The sequence below is a fragment of the Salmo trutta genome, chromosome 31, assembly GCF_901001165.1.
Source record: "Salmo trutta chromosome 31, fSalTru1.1, whole genome shotgun sequence".
Classification (NCBI taxonomy): Eukaryota; Metazoa; Chordata; class Actinopteri; order Salmoniformes; family Salmonidae; genus Salmo; species Salmo trutta.
The window spans coordinates 25584702-25605865 of record NC_042987.1 but is presented as its reverse complement, the minus strand read 5'-3'; the positions used below and the strand labels follow the sequence as shown (position 1 = coordinate 25605865).

Here is a 21164-nt window from a genome sequence, read left to right as displayed (position 1 = left end):
AGAGCATTTAACACAAAATCCAGGGAGGGGCCAGCTGTGTATGAGAGTTTATCATTTGCATACAAATGGATGAGAGAGCTTCTTTACTGCCTGATCCATGTTGTTGATGTTAATTGAGAAGAGCGTGGGGCCTAGGATTGAGCCTTGGGGTACTCCCTTGGCGACAGGCAGTGGCTGAGACAGCAGATTTTCTGACTTAATACACTGCACTCTGAGGTAGTTAGCAAACCAGGCCAAAGACACCAATACTCCTTGGCCGACCCACAAGAATGGAATGTTCTACCGTATCACAAGCTTTGGCCAAGTCAATAAAAAGTAGCAGCACAACATTGCTTAGAATCAAGGGCAATGGTGACATCATTGAGGACCTTTAAGGTTGCAGTGACATCCATAACCTGAGCGGAAACCAGATGGCATACCAGAGAGAATACTATAGACATCAAGAAAGCCAGTAAGTTGATTATTGACAAGATTTTCCAACACTTTTGATAAACAGGGCAAAATAGAAATAGGCCTATAACAGTTAGGACCAGCTTGATCTACCCCTTTAAATAAAGGAGGAACTGTGGCTGCCTTCCAAGCAATGGGAACCTCCCCAGAAAGGAGAGACAGGTTAAAAGGGTTGGAGATAGGCTTGGCGATGATAGGGGCAGCAACCTTAAAGAAGAAAGGGTGTAAACCATCTGACCCAGATTGTTTTTTGGGGTCGTTTCAGGAGCTCCTCTAGCACCTCGGATTCAGTGACTGCCTGCAGGGAGAAACTTTGTAGCGTGGCAGGGGGAAAAAAGAGGAAGAAGCATTGGGGATAGTCGCATTAGAAAGGGTGGAAGATGAGGAAATGTTGGAAGGGCAAGGAGGCATGGCTGAGTCAAATAGGAAACCTGACTTAAGTGGTGATTAGAGCTCAGCCATGTGCTTCTTGTCAGTAACAACCACATCAACTTTAAGGGACATGGGCAGCTGTGAGGAGGAGAGTTTATTCTTCAGGTCTTTGAGTGTTTTCCAGAACTTTTTGGGGTTAGACCAACCGAGAGAGAACTGCTCCTTAAAGTAACTAACTTTGGCCTTCCGGATATTTCTCATTTGCCTGAACGAGAGCCAATCAGCCTGAGTATGCGTGTGCCGAGCCTTTCGCCAAATGCAATTCTTGAGGTGGAGTAACTCTAAGTTCACGGTCGAACCAGGGGCTGAACCTGCTTTTAATTCTCATTTTCTTTATGGGGGTGTGTTTGTTAACAATACCATTGAAAATATACAAAATAAGGTGCAATCCCCTTAGAGGATCAAGCTGATTCTATACCATTTTATAGAGGCCGGTTCATGAAGGAAGGCTTGCTCTTTTTTTAGTTTTTAGCAATCGTCTATAACAAAATCAGGACAGGTTGTTTCACTGAGCAGCCATTACCAACACAGGCTGTAATGACTAAAGTCATTACAGAAAACACCAGACTGATACCCCCCCCCCAAAAAAAATGATACAAATAATCCTGAAGGGGTGAGGATAACATCAAGAAGAGTAGCCTTTTCTGGGTGTTTGGAGTCATACTTTGTGGGATTGGTAATAATCTGAGAAATATTTAGGGAGTCCTATTGCTTTAGGACTTGGTCAGGTGGTTTAAGCATGTCCCAATTTAGGTCAACTAGCAGGACAAATTCAGACTTGGAGTAAGGGGCCAGGAGAGAGCTTAGGGCAGGTAGGGTACAGGCCGGTGCTGATGGAGGACGATAGCTCTTTGTTGACAATTGCTGGGTGCTATTTGAAAGTTTAATACTTAAAACCAGCAAGTCAAATTGTTTGGGGAGAGACGGAGACAATTGAGCACTGAAGGTTATTATTGGTAAAGATTGCCACTCCCCCACCTTTGGAAGATCTGTCTTGCTGAAAAAGGTTAACATCAGTATTCAAAACACGCTTCCTTAACCATGTCTCAATAATGACCAACACAGACAGATTGGAGCTGTGAACCCACACTTTCAATTGATCCATTGTAGGTAATAAGCTTCTAGTGTTAACGTGCAGAAAACCCAGGCTTTTACGAGAGCAGAAATCAGTGAAGCAGATATCAGAGCACAAGTCAGAATTGGGGCTAGCAACAGTAGATGGGCCAGGGTGTACATGCACATTTCCGGTTATCATCAACAGTAATACAATCAAGGCGCGGCATAGGACAGGGAGAGCTCTGCAGTGCTGATTTATAACATCTGAATGTGCATCAGATGGCAACAAGATCATATTGTACAGCAATTTCATCAGGTAACATGAATACAAAGCCAGGCGAGAGGTGGTTAGAATGGGATTGGAGGCCAAAAATCTGTGTAACCAATAGAGAGTCAGAGTCCCGAATGTGGGAACAAACAGTCTGTCCCACGGTGGGTAAAGAATGTTTGTAGTCAACAAAGCATGATGCAGGAGTCATGAGGCAAATAGCAAACTGCACAAGAAAAAAAAATTATATAACGACTTGGGGCTAGCCATTGTAGGTTCAGAGTCACTCACCCCACCAGTGCTGGACGTGAGCGAAAGCTCGGGGGGGACACCCAGGGCAAACTGTGAACAGATCGCCAGGTGGAATCCAAGCAGCAGTGCAGTAGGCAACAGGACTAGGTGTCACACCCACTTGGGAGAAGCTTTCATTTCTGGAGGCAGATTTCTTGTAGAAAAGCTTTGAACAGCAGGAGGGGGCTTCAAGGCCTCTGGATTTGGGTGGGGTAGCCTGCCATTTGTTGAGGTCAAAGGCTTCGACACCTCTCGCTGAAACAATTTAATCAAAAGTTCCAATCCATGGATGTCATAGGCTACTAAATCATTAGTCTTGTCATAATCATATTCGGCAGGTATAGGAGGGCAGGTAGCCAAGCGGTGAAGAGCTTTGGGCCAGTAACCAAAAGGTTGCTGGTTTAAATCCCTGAGCAGACTAAATTAAAAAAAGAAATGTCAATGTGCCCTTGAGCAAGGCACTTAATAATAATTGCTCTTGATAAGAGCATCTGCTAAATGACTAAAATGGAAATGTAATATTCCATCTGAACACCACGTTTGAGGATCTTGTTCAAGATCAACAAAATGAAAAGAAAAAGCTGCCAAGAAAAGCATGTAGGCCTAAGTGGTCTTCTCAATGGCATTCTGTCAACAACATTCTCTTTTAGGGAAAGCATTTGAAATTATTTCAGTATTCGAATAATATGATACTTGTTCCCAATATCCAGAAAGGTACAGGAAAAGTGCTCTGACCATATTCATCTGAGTGATTGTTGGTGTTTGTTACTGACAATTCTGGTTACTTAAGTTCAGATAGAAAAGGATGGATTAAGGACACTGAGGAAAACAACTTGGAATATTTTGTTATTAATAAAACATACATAGGCTACTTGGTATTTACAATGGTGATCTCAATTCTGATTTATTTTTGGTTCAACTGATGACAGTGTAATTATTTCACCCACCAAAAGTGATGGTTTTGTCCAGGTGTGTGTGTGTGTGTGTGTGTGTGTGTGTGTGTGTGTGTGTGTGTGTGTGTGTGTGTGTGTGTGTGTGTGTGTGTGTATGTATGTATGTATATATACACACACACTTTTATTTCATTACACAAATTACTATTTTAATTAATGTGAAACTGCCTTTGCTCTGATCTGCAATGCCTCAGGATGGGCATGTGAGAAGAAAGTGTTGATGCTATGGTCATTAGTATGGTGCAGTGCATCACACGTGTGGGCTACTGCTCAGCACCACTTAACTTCTTGTGAGCAGAGTCTATGCGGTCATTCAAATCACCACTCAAACAAGACATCTTTAAAACATCTCCACTATCCGGATATTGTGAAGAAATATGTTCTAAAAAAATTTAAATAATTTTGTACAAAATAAATGATTTTTTTTCTTTTTTTCTCTTCAGTTTCACATTAATTAAAATAGTAATTTGTGTAATGAAATTACATATACCTGGGCAAGACCATCACTTTTGGTGGGTGAAATAATTACGCTGTCATCAGTTTAACCAAAATAAATCAGAATTGAAATCACCATTGTAAATACCAAGTAGCCTATGTATGTTTTTAGTCAAATACTGAAATATTTAAAATGACCATCCCTAAAAGAGAGAGAAAAAAATGGTGTTGACAGAACACCAGTCAACACTAGTTGGTTGATCATCGTAGCCTACCCTTTCTCATTTAGACAACTTCATTCTGTAATTTTAATTCAATTTTGCATTCATTAGAAATCTCCCACTTCACTTGCTACACTTGGACCCTATATAGGAAATAGGACTGTCTGAAGAAAAAGTTCTATTTTTAAACGTGTATTTTTCCATATATAGACACCCTTTTAATAAAATATATGCATTGAGCTTGTCTGATGCTTTAAGCACACCGTTTGTTGAAATAAGATAAAATGACTAAATGACACCAGAAAGCAAGATTGTTTTTCAGACTATCCTTACCAGACCATCCTCCTCCCGCTCTTGCCGTCTTTCGCAGATTCTGCTATTACTCTCCTGAAGTTGCTGGTATAGGCTACAGAGGAGTCAGCAACCTTTCATGTGGAATGTCAACTTATCTTACTATTTCTACTGATCTGCGTGCCAGTTATGGTTTTCATATGCATATTTTCGTAGAACAGTTTAATTTATTTCATATGTAAAGTCTTCGTATCTCAAAATCGTTGTCATGTACTTAATCAAAATTCTATCCAAATGAAAATTATCAAAGTAAAAAGTAACTTCTATTGCCATATCAACTGTAAAAATAGCCTACATATTGCCAACAAATAAAAACATTGCAGCCTGCAGGTAGAAAATATCCTGATAAAAAATAAATATCCTATAAATCACATTGGCTACGCATGGCCTGTCTGCAACCAACTTGAAACATTGTATAAGATATTCTGGGCCCTCAGAGTTTCCCCTGTGCCAGTGAGCTCAGGACAGACAGCTGTAGGCTGGCTATTTGCGCAAGGGATAAGAAGTAATCAGGTAGGCCTATTTTATGAGTTTCCACTGGACCAGAGGATTACATTTTTCAATTTCAGGAGCATTACATTTTTCAATTTCACGCTGAGTGGTTATCGAAAGGGAGAGAGACAGAAATGTTTTTCAAATACATTGAGTAACTATTATCATTCTCAAATGGATGAAAAAATACTTTGCTTGCTGTTTGAGGTGAAGAAAACTTTACTTTGAGAAGCTCCACAGCTCATTAGTGGTGATGCGTTAAGACTATCAGAAACACTATCAGATCTCCAAATGGGCACATTTATATACCTACACTTGCGCACAGGCCGGTAGCCGAAGCTTATAGGCCTACTGCTAGGCATAATCAGGTGTCCTTACTCAAAATTGACAGGAGCATCCAAACAAAAGTCAATTACTAAATTAACAAAACTCGTAAATGGAATTACATTTTTTTTATAAATAAACTTGTTTCTCACAAGTGTAGCATAGGTTGTGCGCTCTGCAAACAATGTGTCCACTCCGACAATGAGAACAGTAAAGACTGGAATAATAGACTGCATTAACGGAAATTACAGTAACCAAACAAACATTGTAGATTTGAAAAAATTGGAATTAACAGTAAATGTACTATTGGTTATATATGTAATGGGGAGTTGATATACTAACAAGAAAACAAACAATTCACAATTCAGTTATGAACAAAGAACGTGCCCAAATTGGAGGGAGAAAGAGCATTCTGGAGAGAGATGTGCATTTTGCATCTTAGCCACACTTTTTCTTGGAGTGTGCCATGCCCACAGCCGCCGCAATGGATTAGTTCACTGAGATGGGCGCGAAAAAGGCAGGTGTCTTGTGTTATATATACACACTGCTCAAAAAAATTATGGGAACACTAAAATAACACATCCTAGATCTGAATGAATGAAATAATCTTAAATACTTTTTTCTTTACATAGTTGAATGTGCTGACAACAAAATCACAAAAATAATCAATGGAAATCCAATTTATCAACCCATGGAGGTCTGGATTTGGAGTCACACTCAAAATTCAAGTGGAAAACCACACTACAGGCTGATCCAACTTTGATGTAATGTCCTTAACCTCTACGGGCCACGGGGGCAGTATTGAGAATTTTGAAAGAAATATGTGCCCAGTTTTAACTGCCTCCTACACCAACTCAGAAGCTAGGATATGCATATTATTAACACATTCGGATAGAAAACACTCTGAATTTTCTAAAACAGTTTGAATGGTGTCTGTAAGTATAACAAAACTCATATTGCAGGCAAAAACCTGTGAAAAATAGATAAAAAAAAAAGAGAATTTTGTGACTGTACTATTTAGTGTCATTGTTTTAAAGATACCACAGTGAGAAAGGATTCAGTTCGCAACTCCTACTGCTTCCACTAGATGTCAACGATCTTTAGAAAGTTGTTTGAAGCATCTGTGATAAATACACACCGAATTAGAAAGCTTACAAGTTGACACGTCATCACTTCATTTTTTGCGCCTGCGCATGAATCTGAGAAGAGTGCCTTTGTCATTATCGTTTATTCTAGACACTTGATAGGTTGTGTGAAAATATTACTGATGTTTACTGATGTTTCACGTTAAAAATGGAACAAAAGATTAGTGCTAAACAACGTTTGACATGTTTAAACAAACGTAAATAGATTATTTACTAGGTTTTCTTTAGTTTTTTCGACGTGACTTTACACTGCCCACCTCATTTTGTGGGAGCCTACTGAACGCTAACTATTTGGACATAAATTATGAACTTTGTCAAAAGAAACCACATTTGTTCTGGACCTGGGATCTCTGGCAGCGCCTTCTGATGGAGATAATCAAAGGTAAGGGGATATTTAGAATGTTATTATCGATATTAGATGATGCTAATGCTAACGGTATAGCTTAGCTTAGCTTAGCATATAGCTTATTGTTGTTAGCATAGTACCCAGTTTATACAAAATGTGATTTCCCAGTAAAGTTATTTTGAGATCTGGCCCTTCGGTAGCAATTACGAGATGATAATATATTATTCTTTGAATGACAATATTATAATTTACCAATGTTTTCGAATAGTAATTCCGTGATTTGTAATGCTGGATTCACTGGGTGCATTCGAGCCGAAAAAAATTCTGAATTTCACCGCGACTGTAAATGCTGTTTTTGGATATAAATATGAACTTGATGGAACTAAAAATGCATGTATTGTATAACATAATGTCCTATGAGTGTCATCTGATGCAGATTGTCAAAGGTAAGTGCATAATTCTAGCTAGTTTTCTGTCTGTTGATGCCCTTCTTTGAATTGGCTAAACATTACACGCAGCTATTGTCAATGTACTCTCCTCACATAACCTAACTTTATGCATTCTCCGTAATGCCTCTGAAAATCGGACAGCGTGGTTAGATTTAGGAGATATATCTTTCAAATGGAGGAAAATAGTTGATTATTTGATTTTTTGAAATGATTACTCTTGCAGTTTTGAATTCCCCGCCATGGTCACATGACAATGAATCCCAATACCGGGATAAGATCGGGATAAGATCCTCAACAGGTTAAAACAAGTCAAAATGAGGCTCAGTAGTGTGTGTGGCCTCCACGTGCCTGTATGACCTCCCTACAACACCTGGGCATGCTCCTGATGAAGTGGCGGATGGTCTCCTGAGGGATCTCCTCCCAGACCTGGACTAAAGCATCCGCCAACTCCTGGACAGTCTGTGGTGCAACGTGGCGTTGGTGGATGGAGCGAGACATGATGTCCCAGATGTGCTCAATTGGATTCAGGTCTGGGGAACGGGCGGGCCAGTCCATAGCATCAATGCCTTCCTCTTGCAGGAACTGCTGACACACTCCAGCCACATGAGGTCTAGCATTGTCTTGCATTAGGAGGAACCCAGGGCCAACCGCACCAGCATATGGTCTCACAAGGGGTCTGAGGATCTCATCTCGGTACCTAATGGCAGTCAGGCTACCTCTGGTGAGCACATGGAGGGCTGTGCGGCCCCGCAAAGAAATGCCACCCCACACCATGACTGACCCACCGCCAAACGGTCATGCTGGAGGATGTTGCAGGCAGCAGAACGTTCTCCACGACGTCTCCAGACTCTGTCACATGTGCTCAGTGTGAACCTGCTTTCATCTGTGAAGAGCACAGGGCGCCAGTGGCGAATTTGCCAATCTTGGTGTTCTCTGGCAAATGCCAAACGTCCTGCACGGTGTTGGGCTGTAAGCACAACCCCCACCTGTGGACGTCGGGCCCTCATACCACCCTCATGGAGTCTGCTCAAATGGTCAGAAACAGACACATGCACATTTGTGGCCTGCTGGGCTCTGGCAGTGCTCCTCCTGCTCCTCCTTGCACAAAGGCAGAGGTAGCGGTCCTGCTGCTGGGTTGTTGCCCTCCTACGGCCTCCTCCACGTCTCCTGATGTACTGGCCTGTCTCCTGGTAGCGCCTCCATGCTCTGGACACTACGCTGACAGACACAGCAAACCTTCTTGCCACAGCTCGCATTGATGTGCCATCCTGGATGAGCTGCACTACCTGAGCCACTTGTGTGGGTTGTAGATTCCGTCTCATGCTACCACAAGAGTGAAAGCACCGCCAGCATTCAAAAGTGACCAAAACATCAGCCAGGAAGCATAGGAACTGAGAAGTGGTCTGTGGTCACCACCTGCAGAACCACTCCTTTATTGGGGGTGTCTTGCTAATTACCTATAATTTCCACCTGTTGTCTATTCCATTTGCACAACAGCATGTGAAATTTATTGTCAATCAGTGTTGCTTCCTAAGTGGACAGTTTGATTTCACAGAAGTGTGATTGACTTGGAGTTAAATTGTGTTGTTTAATTGTTCCCTTTATTTTTTTGAGCAGTATGTATGTATGTATGTATGTATGTATGTATGTATAACACAAGACACCTACCTGCCTTTTTCACGCAAATCTCAGTGAACTAATATATATATATATATATATATATATATATATATATATATATATATGCAACTGCTCAACTAAAAAAAATATTGGTTGACAGCCTGTCAACCAAACAATTGACCAGTGGACTAACTGGGGTCAGCCCTAATAGGGAATAGTGTGCCATTTAGGATACATCTACAGAGTTATGTGATTTAAGGCCTGGTGTTTTTCTCTCTGCATTCCACTATAATGACAGGGGTCCTAGATGGTAGACGTGCTGGAACATCCAAACTAGGTTAAATCTAGACTAGAGGTTGACCGATTTAAATTTTTCATAACGAAATAGGTAAATCGGCCTTTTTGGACGCCGATTATGGCTGCCTTCATTGCAATCCACGAGGAGACTGCGTGGCAAAAAGTGCATTTGCGGAAAAAAGTGCAATCGATGCACAAAATGTACCTTACCATAAACATCAATGCCTTTCTTAAAATCAATACACAAGTATATTTGTTTAAACCTGCATATTTAGTTAAAATAAATGCATGATAGCAGGCAATATTAACTAGCGAAATTGTCACTTCTCTTGCGTTCAGTGCAAGCAGACTCAGGGTATATGCAGCAGTTTGGGCCGCCTGGCTCGTTGCGAACTGTGTTAAGACCTTTTCTTCCTAACAAAGACCGTAATTAATTTGCCAGAACTTTACATAATTATGACACAACATTGATGGTCGTGCAATGTAACAGCAATATTTCGACTTAGGGTTGCCACCCGTTCGATAAAATACGGAACAGTTCCGTATTTCACTGAAATAATAAAATGTTTGTTTTCTAAATGTTAATTTCCGGATTTGACCATATTAATGACCAAAGGCTCGTATTTCTGTGTTTACTATATTATAATTAAGTCTATGATTTGATAGAGCAGTCTGACTGAGCAGTGGTAGGCGGCAGCAGGCTCGTAAGCATTCATTCAAACAGCACTTTACTGCGTTTGCCAGCAGCTCTTAGCAATGCTTGAGGCACAACGCTGTTTTTGACTTCAAGCCTATCAACTCCCGAGATTAGGCTGGCAATACTAAAGTGCTTATAAGAACATCCAAAAGGTATATGAAATACAAATGGTATAGAGAGAAATAGCCGACGCGTCATAATTCCTATAATAACTACAACATAAAACTTATTTTGCTGGGAATATTAAACCACCAGCTTTCATATGTTTCCATGTTCTGAGCAAGGAACTTAAATGTTAGCTTTTTTTCTTACATGGCACATGCATACATTTCATAAAAGTAGATTAGTGCAAGTGCACTACATATGGAATTTGGTGCCAGTTAGGTTCTGTCCTATGTCTAGTTTGTCTTAAAACATCAATGACCACAAACTGATGCTGGGACTAAGACTGCACTCAGCAAGCTATATAGGACCATATGTCAACAAGAAAAATGCTCATCCCTCCCAAGTGGCGCAGTGGTCTAAGGCACTGCATCGCAGTGCTAGCTGTGCCACTAGAGATTCTGGGTTCAAGTCCAGGCTCTGTCGCAGCCGGCCACGACCAGGAGACCCATGGGGCGGCGCACAATTGGCCCAGCATCGTCCGGGATAGGGGAGGGCCGGCAGGGATGGCCGGCAGGGATGGCCTTGTCCGATGGCACACTAGCGACTCCTGTGGCAGGCCGGGTGCAGGGCAAGCTGACACGGTCGCAATGTGTACGGTGTTTCCTCCGACCCATTGGTGCGGCTAGCTTCCGGGTTAAGTCAAGAAGCAGTACGGCTTGGTTGGGTGGTGTTTGAGGACGCACGGCTCTCGACCTTCGCCTCTCCCGAGTCCGTACGGGATTTGCAGCGATGACACCAATTGGATACCACGAAATTGGGGAGAAAAAGGGGTTATAAAAAAGAAAATGCTTATCCAAAAAGGCAGAGCTCTTATTGGGCAGTGATTTTAAATGCAGGTAAACTTAAATATGTTGAAATTCATTTCTACTAGCATGTCACCTGAGCAACTAGAGGGGGGGGGGGAAACTACCACCTTTACTCCACACGCAGAGATGCATACAAAGCTCTCCCTCACCCTCCATGTGGCAAATCTGATCATAATTCCATCCTCGTGATTCCTGCTTTACAAGCAAAAAGTGAAACAGGAAGTACCAGTGACAGACATAATTTGAAAGTGGTCCGATGAAGCGGATGCTAAGCTACAGGACTGTTTTGCTAGCACAGACTGGAATATGTTCCGGGATTCACCCAAAGGCATTGACCAGTTTACCACATCAGTCACCGGCTTCATCAATAAGTGCATTGACGACGTCGTCCCCACAGTGACCGTACATACATATCCCAAGCAGAAGCCATCCGCACTGAACTAAAGGCTAGAGCTGCTGCTTTCAAGGAGCGGAACACTAACCTGAATGCTTATATTAAATCCCGCTACTCCCGCCGATGAACCATCAAACAGGCAAAGCTTCAATACAGGACTAAGTTCAAATCCCACTACACCGGCTTGGACTCTCGTCAGACGTGGCAGGGCTTGCAAACTATCACGGATTACAAAGGGAAACCCAGCCACGAGCTGCCCAGTGACACAAGCCTACCAGACAAACTAAATGCCTTCTATGCTCACTGAGGCAAGCAACACTGAACTATGCACGAGAGCACGAGCTGTTTTGGACGACTGTGTGATGACACTCTCCGTAGACAATGTGAGCAAGACCTTTAAAACAAGTTACATTGACAAGGTCACGGGCCAGAAGGATTACCAGGACGTGTACTGCGAGCATGTGCTGACCAACTGGCAAGTGTCTTCACTGACATTTTCAAACTCTCCCTGACCCATTCTGTAATACCTACATGTTGTTTTAAGCAGACCACCATAGTCGCTGTGCCCAAGAATGCCTTTCAAAAGACGACCGCCCGTAACACTCACATCTGTAGCCATGAAATACTTTTAAAGGCAGGTCATGGCTCACATCAACACCATGATCCCAGACCAACTCCAAATTGCATATCGCCCCAACAGATGACAATCTCTATTGCACTCCACAATGCCCTTTCCCACTTGGACAAAATAAAACTATGTGAGAATGCTGTTCATTGACTACAGTTCAGCGTTCAACACCATAGTGCCCTCAAATCTCATCACTAAGCTAAGGACCCTGGGACTAATCGCCTCCCTCTGCAACTGGATCCTGGACAGGTGGTGAAGGTAGGCAACAACACATCCCTCAACACAGGGACTCCTCAGGTGTGCGTGTTAGGTCCCCTCCTGTACTCCCTGTTCACCCACGACTGCGTGGCCCTGCACGACTCCAATACCATCATTAAGTTTGCCAACGATGTGACGGTGGTATACCTGACCACAGATGACGAGACATCCTATAAGGAGGTCGTCAGGCCTGGCAGTGTGGTGCCAGGACAACAACAACAACAACAACAACCACCTCTCTCTCAACATCAGTAAGACAAAGGAGCTGATCGTGGACTACAGAAAACTGAGGGCAGAGCACGCCCCAATTCACACTGACAGGGCTGTAGTGGAGCGGGTTGATAGTTTCAAGTCCCTCTGTGTCCATATCCCTAAGGACCCATCATAAGCCAAACACACCAACACAGTCGTGAAGAAGGCATGACCTCCCCGCTACAGAAGGTAGCGCGTACGGCACAGTACATCAATGGGGCCGAGCTCCTTGCCCTTCAAGACCCCGACACCAGGCGGTGTCAGAGGAAGGCCCTCAAATCAGCTACCGCATGGCATGCGGTACCAATGCACCAAGTCTGGAACAAACAGGACTCTGATCAGCTTCTACCCCCAAACCATATGACTTCTAAACAAGGATGGCTAAATAGCTAATCAAATGGCTACCTGGACTACCTGCATTGACCCTTTTATGGACCAACTCTTGCACACACCACAAACACACACTGCTGCTACTGTCTATTATCCATCCTGTTTCCTAGTCGCTTTATCCCTACCTATATGTACAGCACATAACTACCTCATACCCCTGCACATCGACTCAGGACGGTACTCCCTATATACAGTCATTTAACCCCTGGTCGGGCTCACATCCAGCAAAAAATCCTATCGCCATTAGCATAACAAAATGTCATATTATTTTTTTTCAAATATAGGACTATGCTATATCGTTTTATAGATACACCTCTCCTGAATCGAACCACGTTGTCCGATTTCAAAAAGGCTTTACAGCAAAAGTAAAACATTAGATTATGTTAGAGGAGTATATTGTAAAAGTAGCCACATAGCCATTTTCCGACCAACCACATGCATCACAAATAACCAAAAAACAGCTAAATGCAGCACTAACCTTTGACAATCTTCATCAGATGACACACCTAGGACATCATGTTACACAATACATGCATTCTTTTGTTCGATAAAGTTCATATTTATATATAAAAACAGCATTTTACATCGGCGCGTGACGTTGACTAACTATTTTCCCTCAAATGCATCCGGTGAAACAGCGCTACAATTTACTAAATTACTATTCGAAAACATTTTTAAAATGTAATATTGTCATTCTAAGATTTATAGATGAATATCTCTTGAAAGCACCTGTAATGCCAGATTTAAAAATAACTTTACTGGGTAATCACACTTTGCAATAAAAGGGGATGCGATACTCAGAAAAATAGGCTACCGTTACAGGTCAGCGCCATCTTGGAACAATCGCATATCAAATCTACTCTTGTATACTATTGTCAATAATCCCTTACCTTTGATTATCTTTATCAGAAAGCACTTCTAGGGATCCCAGGTCCACAACAAATGTATTTTCGTTCTAAAAAGTTAATCCTTTACGTCACAATAGCTTGTTCTTGTTAGCGCGTTCTGAAGGCTGCTTCAAAACTTCCGTCGGCTGCGGGACTTCTCTCTCAACAAAATGCATTTTTTTTTTAAATTTAGGTTCGTTCAAACATGTCAAACGTTGTATAACATAAATCTTTAGGGCCTTTTTCAACCAGAGCTCCAATAAGATTCAAGGGGGACGATTGCATTGTGTTTCAAAACGTTTCGAAAGGGGAGGGTAGCCAGGGGCGCCGGCGTCATAATGGTGATGGCCCTCTCCGTGTGACCACGTTCCACTGCGTCTCATTCATTCAGTTTTCACAGTAGGAGACTCCAATCACTTTGTAAAGACTGGGGACATCTAGTGGAAGCAATAGGAAGTGCTCAATGAACCATTGCTCACGGTGTGATTTATAGGCAAGGTGCTGAAGTTGAGTCCGCAATTCAGAATTCCACATCCTGTTACGATCGGTCTCGGGGTTTTGACTGCCATATGAGTTCTGTTATACTCACAGACACCATTCAAACAGTTTTAGAAACTTTAGGGTGTTTTCTATCCACAAGTATTAATTATATGCATATCCTAGCTTCTGAGTTTGAGTAGGAGGCCGTTTAAAATGGGCACGAATTTTTTTCAAAAATCGCTGTAGCGCCCCCTATCCTAGGCGACCGTCAAGAGGTTAATTTATTTTCGTTATTCACTCAATTTATTCCTTGTGTCACTATATCTTTAACTCTACATAGCTGGAAAGGGACCCGCAAGAAAGAATTTCAATGTTAGTCTACACCCGTTACACACGATGCATGTGACAAATAAAATTTGATCTAAGAGCTGTGACACGATCACTTGACATCACTGTGCTCTAGAATTCGTTTAAAAAAATGCCAGGGTGGGGAAGCAACGAGAGCAGCAATAACTAGTAAACGACTTTCGTGGGTTTCTTTGTTTTAAAGTTATGTTATGGGTGAGAAGCTCAAAAGAAGCTCTGGGTATTTAGATCAATGCATACATAAGGAGTTACATTTTGAGCCCAATTTCCACCCTAGAAGCAGTGGCGTGTATTCATGGGGGAAGCCAGGCGTCGCCCCAAAAATTTACCAATAAATTAGATTATTTTGTCTCCGAGTTTAGTGTTCCTTCATGTCACATGAGGCTGAATGTATTTCACCAGAGAAAGCATCCGAGCAAGCAAAACAGCACTCCGGTTTTGTGATGAAACAAAAAGGTGTAGTTGAATTTATTCTGCCACTTCTTATTGTCTCAGCCTTAGGCCTATATATCACAATGGCAAGGCATATAAACACATCAGTTTTAAAATGAATTCAGTAAATGTCAACCTAGAGAGCCAGGCAAATAAAAGCAATTTTCTAAACAATATTTTGGTTTGTTGCTAGCTAGTTAGCTAGCCAGTTCAAGTAATGACCAGAGTACAGTCGTGGCCAAAAGTTGAGAATGACACAAATATTAATTTTCAAAGCCTGCTGCCTCAGTTTGTATGATGGCAATTTGTATATAGTCCAGAATGTTATGAAGAGTGATCAGATAAATTGCAAAGTTCCTCTTTGCCATGCAAATGAAATGAATCCCCCCCAAAACATTTCCACTGCATTTCAGCCCTGCCACAAAAGGACCAGCTGACATGTCAGTGATTCTCTCGTTAACACAGGTGTGAGTGTTGACGAGGACAAGGCTGGAGATCACTCCGTCATGCTGATTGAGTTCGAATAACAGACTGGAAGCTTCAAAAGGAGGGTGGTGCTTGGAATCATTATTCTTCCTCTGTCAATCATGGTTAACTGCAAGGAAACATGTGCCGTCATTGCTTTGCACAAAAAGGGCTTCACAGGCAAGGATATTGCTGCCAGTAAGATTGCACCTAAATCAACCATTTATCGGATCATCAGGAACTTCAAGGAAAGCGGTTCAATTGTTGTGAAGAAGGCTTCAGGGCACCCAAGAAAGTCCAGCAAGTGCCAGGACTGTCTCCTAAAGTTGATTCAGCTGCGGGATCGGGGCACCACGTGTACAGAGCTTGCTCAGGAATGGCAGCAGGCAGGTGTGAGTGCATCTGCACGCACAGTGAGGCGAAAACTTTTGGAGGATGGCCTGGTGTCAAGAAGGGCAGGAAAGAAGCCCCTTCTCTCCAGGAAAAACATTAGGGACAGACTGATATTCTGCAAAAGGTAAAGGGATTGGACTGCTGAGGACTGGGGTAAAGTCATTGTCTCTGATGAATCCCCTTTCCGATTGTTTGGGGCATCCGGAAAAAAGCTTGTCCGGAGAAGGTGAGCGCTACCATCAGTCCTGTGTCGTGCCAACAGTAAAGCATCCTGAGACCATTCATGTGTGGGGTTGCTCCTCAGCCAAGGGAGTGAGCTCACTCACAATTTTGCCGAAGAACACAGACATGAATAAAGAATGGTACCAACACATCCTCCGAGAGCAACTTCTCCCAACCATCCAGGAATAGTTTGGTGACAAACAATGCCTTTTCCAGCATGATGGAGCACCTTGCCATAAGGCAAAAGTGATAACTAAGTGGCTCGGGGAACAAAACATCAATATTTTGGGTCCATGGCCAGGAAACTCCCCAGACCTTAATCCCATTGAGAACTTGTGGTCAATCCTCAAGAGGCGGGTGGACAAACAAAAACCCACAAATTCTGACAAACTCCAAGCATTGATTATGCAAGAATGGGCTGCCATCAGTCAGGATGTGGCCCAGAAGTTAATTGACAGCCTGCCAGGGCAGATTGCAGAGGTCTTGAAAAAGAAGGGTCAACACTGCAAATATTGACTCTTTGCATCAACTTCATGTAATTGTCAATAAAAGCCATTGACACTTGTGAAATGCTTGTAATTATACTTCATTATTCCATAGTAACATCTGACAAAAATATCTAAAGACACTGAAGCAGCAAACTAATATTTGTGTCATTCTCAAAACTTTTGGCCACGACTGTATAGCTGACAACATCTTAAACTTTGGCTACTTTTTAATTCATTATTACATGAAAATAAACCCAGAACATCATTATTTACAAGGCAATGTCGAGCTTACAGAAAATAGCTTAATGCCACTGCGTGACCAAATAAAAGTAGGTAATTCTATCTGAGAATTTTAGACCTCCTGCATCATTGGTCTAGTTGCTGTGGCAGTCCGGTAACCACGACAATGGAGACGCAAACTTTTTTTCCATGTCTGTGTGATAAGGAAACTGACAGTTGCAGTGACAATCTAGACATTCCCCCGGAGTATAAATGAAACATTTTGACCAGCGACACATCACATTCTAATTGCCTACAGACAGACCAAGTATAAACTGGCCAAAACAGGTTATAGAGCAAACAAGTATCACAACACAGGTTGTAATATGGCTTATTTTTTCTGGCTTGGCTTCCCCAGTGATTGTACCCATGCACCACTACCGCTTAGAAGACCAATTCACTCTCAGCTTGAGAATATTCAGTATTTCCACACTTCTCTCTCTGCCATGATAGAAGTCTGTTACAATTATCATTAGTTACTTTCCAATTGTATTACAAAGTGAGCTTGGAAAAACCAATGACCACATCATTTCTATCAGAGGGCAAAATAAAAACTTCCAACGTGTAAACTATAGTGACAGCACACAGCCAAAACACTCAAAGTATATGCAGGATTGTATTGATATAGATAAGGCTAAGTGTAAGTCCCCCAGATATGCTCCACCAGTCTGCCTCCCAGTCACAGCCTCAAGATAGAAATAGGCCCATTCTTCTCCAGCGCTTCACTGTCAGACATCATTGAATTATTGAAAGGACATGCACTCACTGCACCATGTCATCTGGGTTACTAACATTGAAACAAATGAGACTGCTCCGCCACACAACGCTGTGCCATGAATTATTTATTTATAGAACCCTCATGTTCCTGGATCCTACATACATGGCTAGAGCTAATATCAACGTAATCAAGTTTGTTGTCAATGACCTTAAAAAAATGGTTATATTTAAAGTTACATATGAACTTTTTGGGAGACCCAAACAAATTCTCAGAAATGTGAGTTATAAGTCTGTCATTTGCATTCAAAGCAGGCCTAAGAAGCTGTAGATCTGTTCTGTGTGTGCCAATTTTATGCTTCCTTAAGTTTTGTTCTTGTATCTTTTACTTTCAGTTTTGTACACCAGGTTCAAACAGCTGAAAATACAATAGTTTTGTTATGGAAAAGATATTTCACAGCGGTATAAATGGTTCAGTGACTACACTATATGTGCTTGCTTTGTCACATAAATAATAATATCCGTTTTTTATTTAACCTTTATTTAACCAGGTAGGCTAGTTGAGAACAAGTTCTCATTTGCAACTACGACCTGGCCAAGATAAAGCAAAGCAGTGCGGCACAAACAACAACACAGAGTTACACATGGAATAAACAAACACACAGTCAATAATACAGTAGAACAAAAGAAAACTAAAAGTCTATATACAGTGAGAGCAAATTAGATCAATTAAGGCAATAAATAGGCCATGGTGGTAAAGTAATTACAATATAGCAATAAAACACTGGAATGGTAGATGTGCAGAAGATGAATGTGCAAGTAGAGATACTGGGGTGCAAAGGAGCAAGATAAATAAATACAGTATGGGGATGCGGTAGGTAGATGGGCTGCTTACAGATGGGCTATGTACAGGTGCAGTGATCTGTGAGCTGCTCTGACAGCTGGTGCTTAAAGTTAGTGATGGAGATATGAGTCTCCAGCTTCAGAGATTTTTGCAGTTCGTTCCAGTCATTGGCAGCAGAGAACTGGAAGGAAAGGCGGCCAAAGGAGGAATTGGCTTTGGGGGTGAACAGTGAGATATACCTGCAGGAGCGCGTGCTACGAGTGGGTGCTGCTATATTAGGCAAACGATTCGAATTTTAGCAACCAGGAAATGAAGGATCGATTTCTTCATTGTGCAGCTTTAGGCATTGCAATATGGTCTGCACCCACATACAAAAACAGTTTATGCTTGTCTCCTGTCTGAGAGGGAAAATTAGCATTCTGTGGAAGTGAATCAAATAGCCAGCTACTGTATGAACTTGGCATCTCCAAAACGGAGTAATCAAATGTAACCCATTATCTATCTCTCAGCTGTCCAGGCATGCCAGTACAACCATCATATGCTAAGAAATTGCACAATATCATTATAGTCAGCTAAACCATTTATCCTGACATGGAAGTTTATCTTCAAACAAATATCAATGAAGGTTCTCCTGTCCTCAGTCGACTCTTAAAAATGCAGGGCAAGTGCTGTTTCCTCCTTTCCTCAAGGGCAAATTGCTCTCAGGAAGCATGCGGCTCAAGAAAGATTCTTCCCCACTTCCAGTTCAAACAATTGAGACAGAATGGAAACAAACCAAGTTGGGAAACATTCTGACGTTCCACCATGCATCATTCTAGAAGTTTGATTTTAATTTGGGATGTGAGTAGAAGTGAGAGACTCGAAATACAATCTTTGTTTGAAGCCCTCTTCCTTGATTGATACTAGCCTAGCTGGGTATAATTTTAAATTGTATTTCTATCAGAAAAAGGGCATCATTGACTTTTTTTTTTAAACAGTCAAGCTAAGCAATTATTTAAAAAAATGTAGGTGCATTTTCCAACCTGTTAGTTGCATAATCCTAACAGGATGGAACCTAACAGGATGGAAATCTGGAGCCTAAATTAGACATAGCTCTGTAAATGTCCAAGATTGAGCTAGCATAACGGTGAACACATGAATCGGATTTTAACTTCTCCATCAAACATATTTAAACATTTTGAAATGTGGTTAATTTTCTCAATAATTTAGAGTGATTGTGACAGACTAACATGGAACATTAAATGTATTAATATTTATCGTGGAAGTGGATGAATAACACCGGGGAACATGGCAAAAAACGCCTACATCTACTACGGAGAGAAGAAAAAGTGTTCAAAATGCATATAATTCCCTTTCAAGGTCCATATTTTTGTTTTTAAGGTTAAATGGCAGCTGGTTTTATATTTAAAGCATTTTGGAATCTAAGTGATATTTCCTAGGGACAGAAAAGTCACCACATACATAGGAATGACCCAGCTAGCGACCGCTTCTTAGCTAGCTAGCTATGCCAACAACATAATAGGCTAATTAGCTAGAAGTAACAAAGTCAAGAGAAACTCGGGTGCCAGTGAAAATGTAGTATAGACATCTTGGTAGCATAAGAATAAAAAAGGTACAATCGGCAAGACATCGATAGGAAATATTATGCTTTTAAAAAAATTACATTGTTGAATTAAGTTAGGCAGTATCCCCATTTCAAAAATATAGAATGCCATCCTGCAGCTTGTTGATGCTAACTAGCTAGCTATAAAACAGTCAGCTAACTAGCAAGCATCCAGCTAGCAGCTTCCAAGGAGTCAAATCTCGGATTGGTTGATAACTAACAACCTTATCCTTTTATTTCTTGAACTAAATAGGTTTGCATATTATATCCTAGTTAGATAGTTAGCTAGTTAACTACTTCAATTAGCGTTATGTGCCATCTTTCCATGCACTTCAGTTGGGAAAGGGTGAAATCCCAAATTAAGTTTTCGTGGATTTGCACAGGATTTTGCCAACTATGGTGATGCATCATCAACTCAGCCTAACATGCATTGTTTGTTTTAGCCAGCAGGATAAAACGAAAGGAATGTTGAATAATTTATCATTTTAGCTAATCTCTGTTACAAATTTGCGCCATATTTGCCTCACGTCCAGTCCAGGCATTGCAACATTGTTTCCAGTCCCAATGCTGTGAATGGAACACTGGAAACAAACACGCCATACAAAGTAAACGCGACTTACCTTTGCAATGGCTTTTTTGTATCTCATGACGGCTTGCTGCATGAGAATATGGATTTTGATATTTCCATCTCCGCACGGTACCACCACCCTAGTCCTTCCAAAACACACAGTCACTTTCATAGTTTAATATCCGATAGATCTTGCCCAGATTCGGAGGAAAACCGAGGATAAAATCTCCCTTTGAAAGTCAGCCGAAACATGAATTATCTTTGGTTATTGAATCTTGTATCCTTAAAAAGAGATGAGACCAAAATATCTTTCACATTTTATCCAGGGACGACACTGTTAGCTGTGTTTCTGACCACCTGTTTAGTCTTTCTCCTTCTGTTTCGACGTTCCCAGACTAGTGCAGGGAACAGCTCCAACAGGATTAGATTGGGGAACGGTCTCCACGCGCCGGTCAGGACTGGAACTGTCGAAGGTGATATCTGGCGCGCGCGAGCAATTGCACCCATGTGTGTGTGAACAATTGGGTGATTTCGAAAAATATATGAGATCTTGACTATATTTTGTAATGAAAAAAATATTTCCTGCAAAGGAACCTCTTTAACATGCAATATTATTGAATCATATCCCTACAAATGGCACACTACTCCCAGTCCCTAAACAGTAAACTAGGCCTACTTTAGTAGTAGACATATCACAGGAACA

At 41.6% G+C, this 21164-nt stretch overlaps 1 protein-coding gene across 6 annotated transcripts in view; it reads right to left on the bottom strand.

Moving 5' to 3' along the window:
- Positions 1–20907, bottom strand: part of LOC115169829 (partitioning defective 3 homolog) — a 264582-nt gene extending 243675 nt beyond the window's left edge. For 3 of the 6 annotated variants that reach the window (XM_029725831.1, XM_029725832.1, XM_029725833.1), the window contains exon 1: positions 20514–20907. In XM_029725831.1, coding sequence (XP_029581691.1) covers positions 20514–20633 — 120 coding nt within the window. In that variant the 5' untranslated portion in view covers positions 20634–20907. The remainder of the gene's footprint in view (positions 1–20513) is intronic. The other 3 variants (XM_029725834.1, XM_029725837.1, XM_029725835.1) reach the window with 1 other exon arrangement.
- Between the last annotated feature and the right edge of the window lie 257 nt (positions 20908–21164).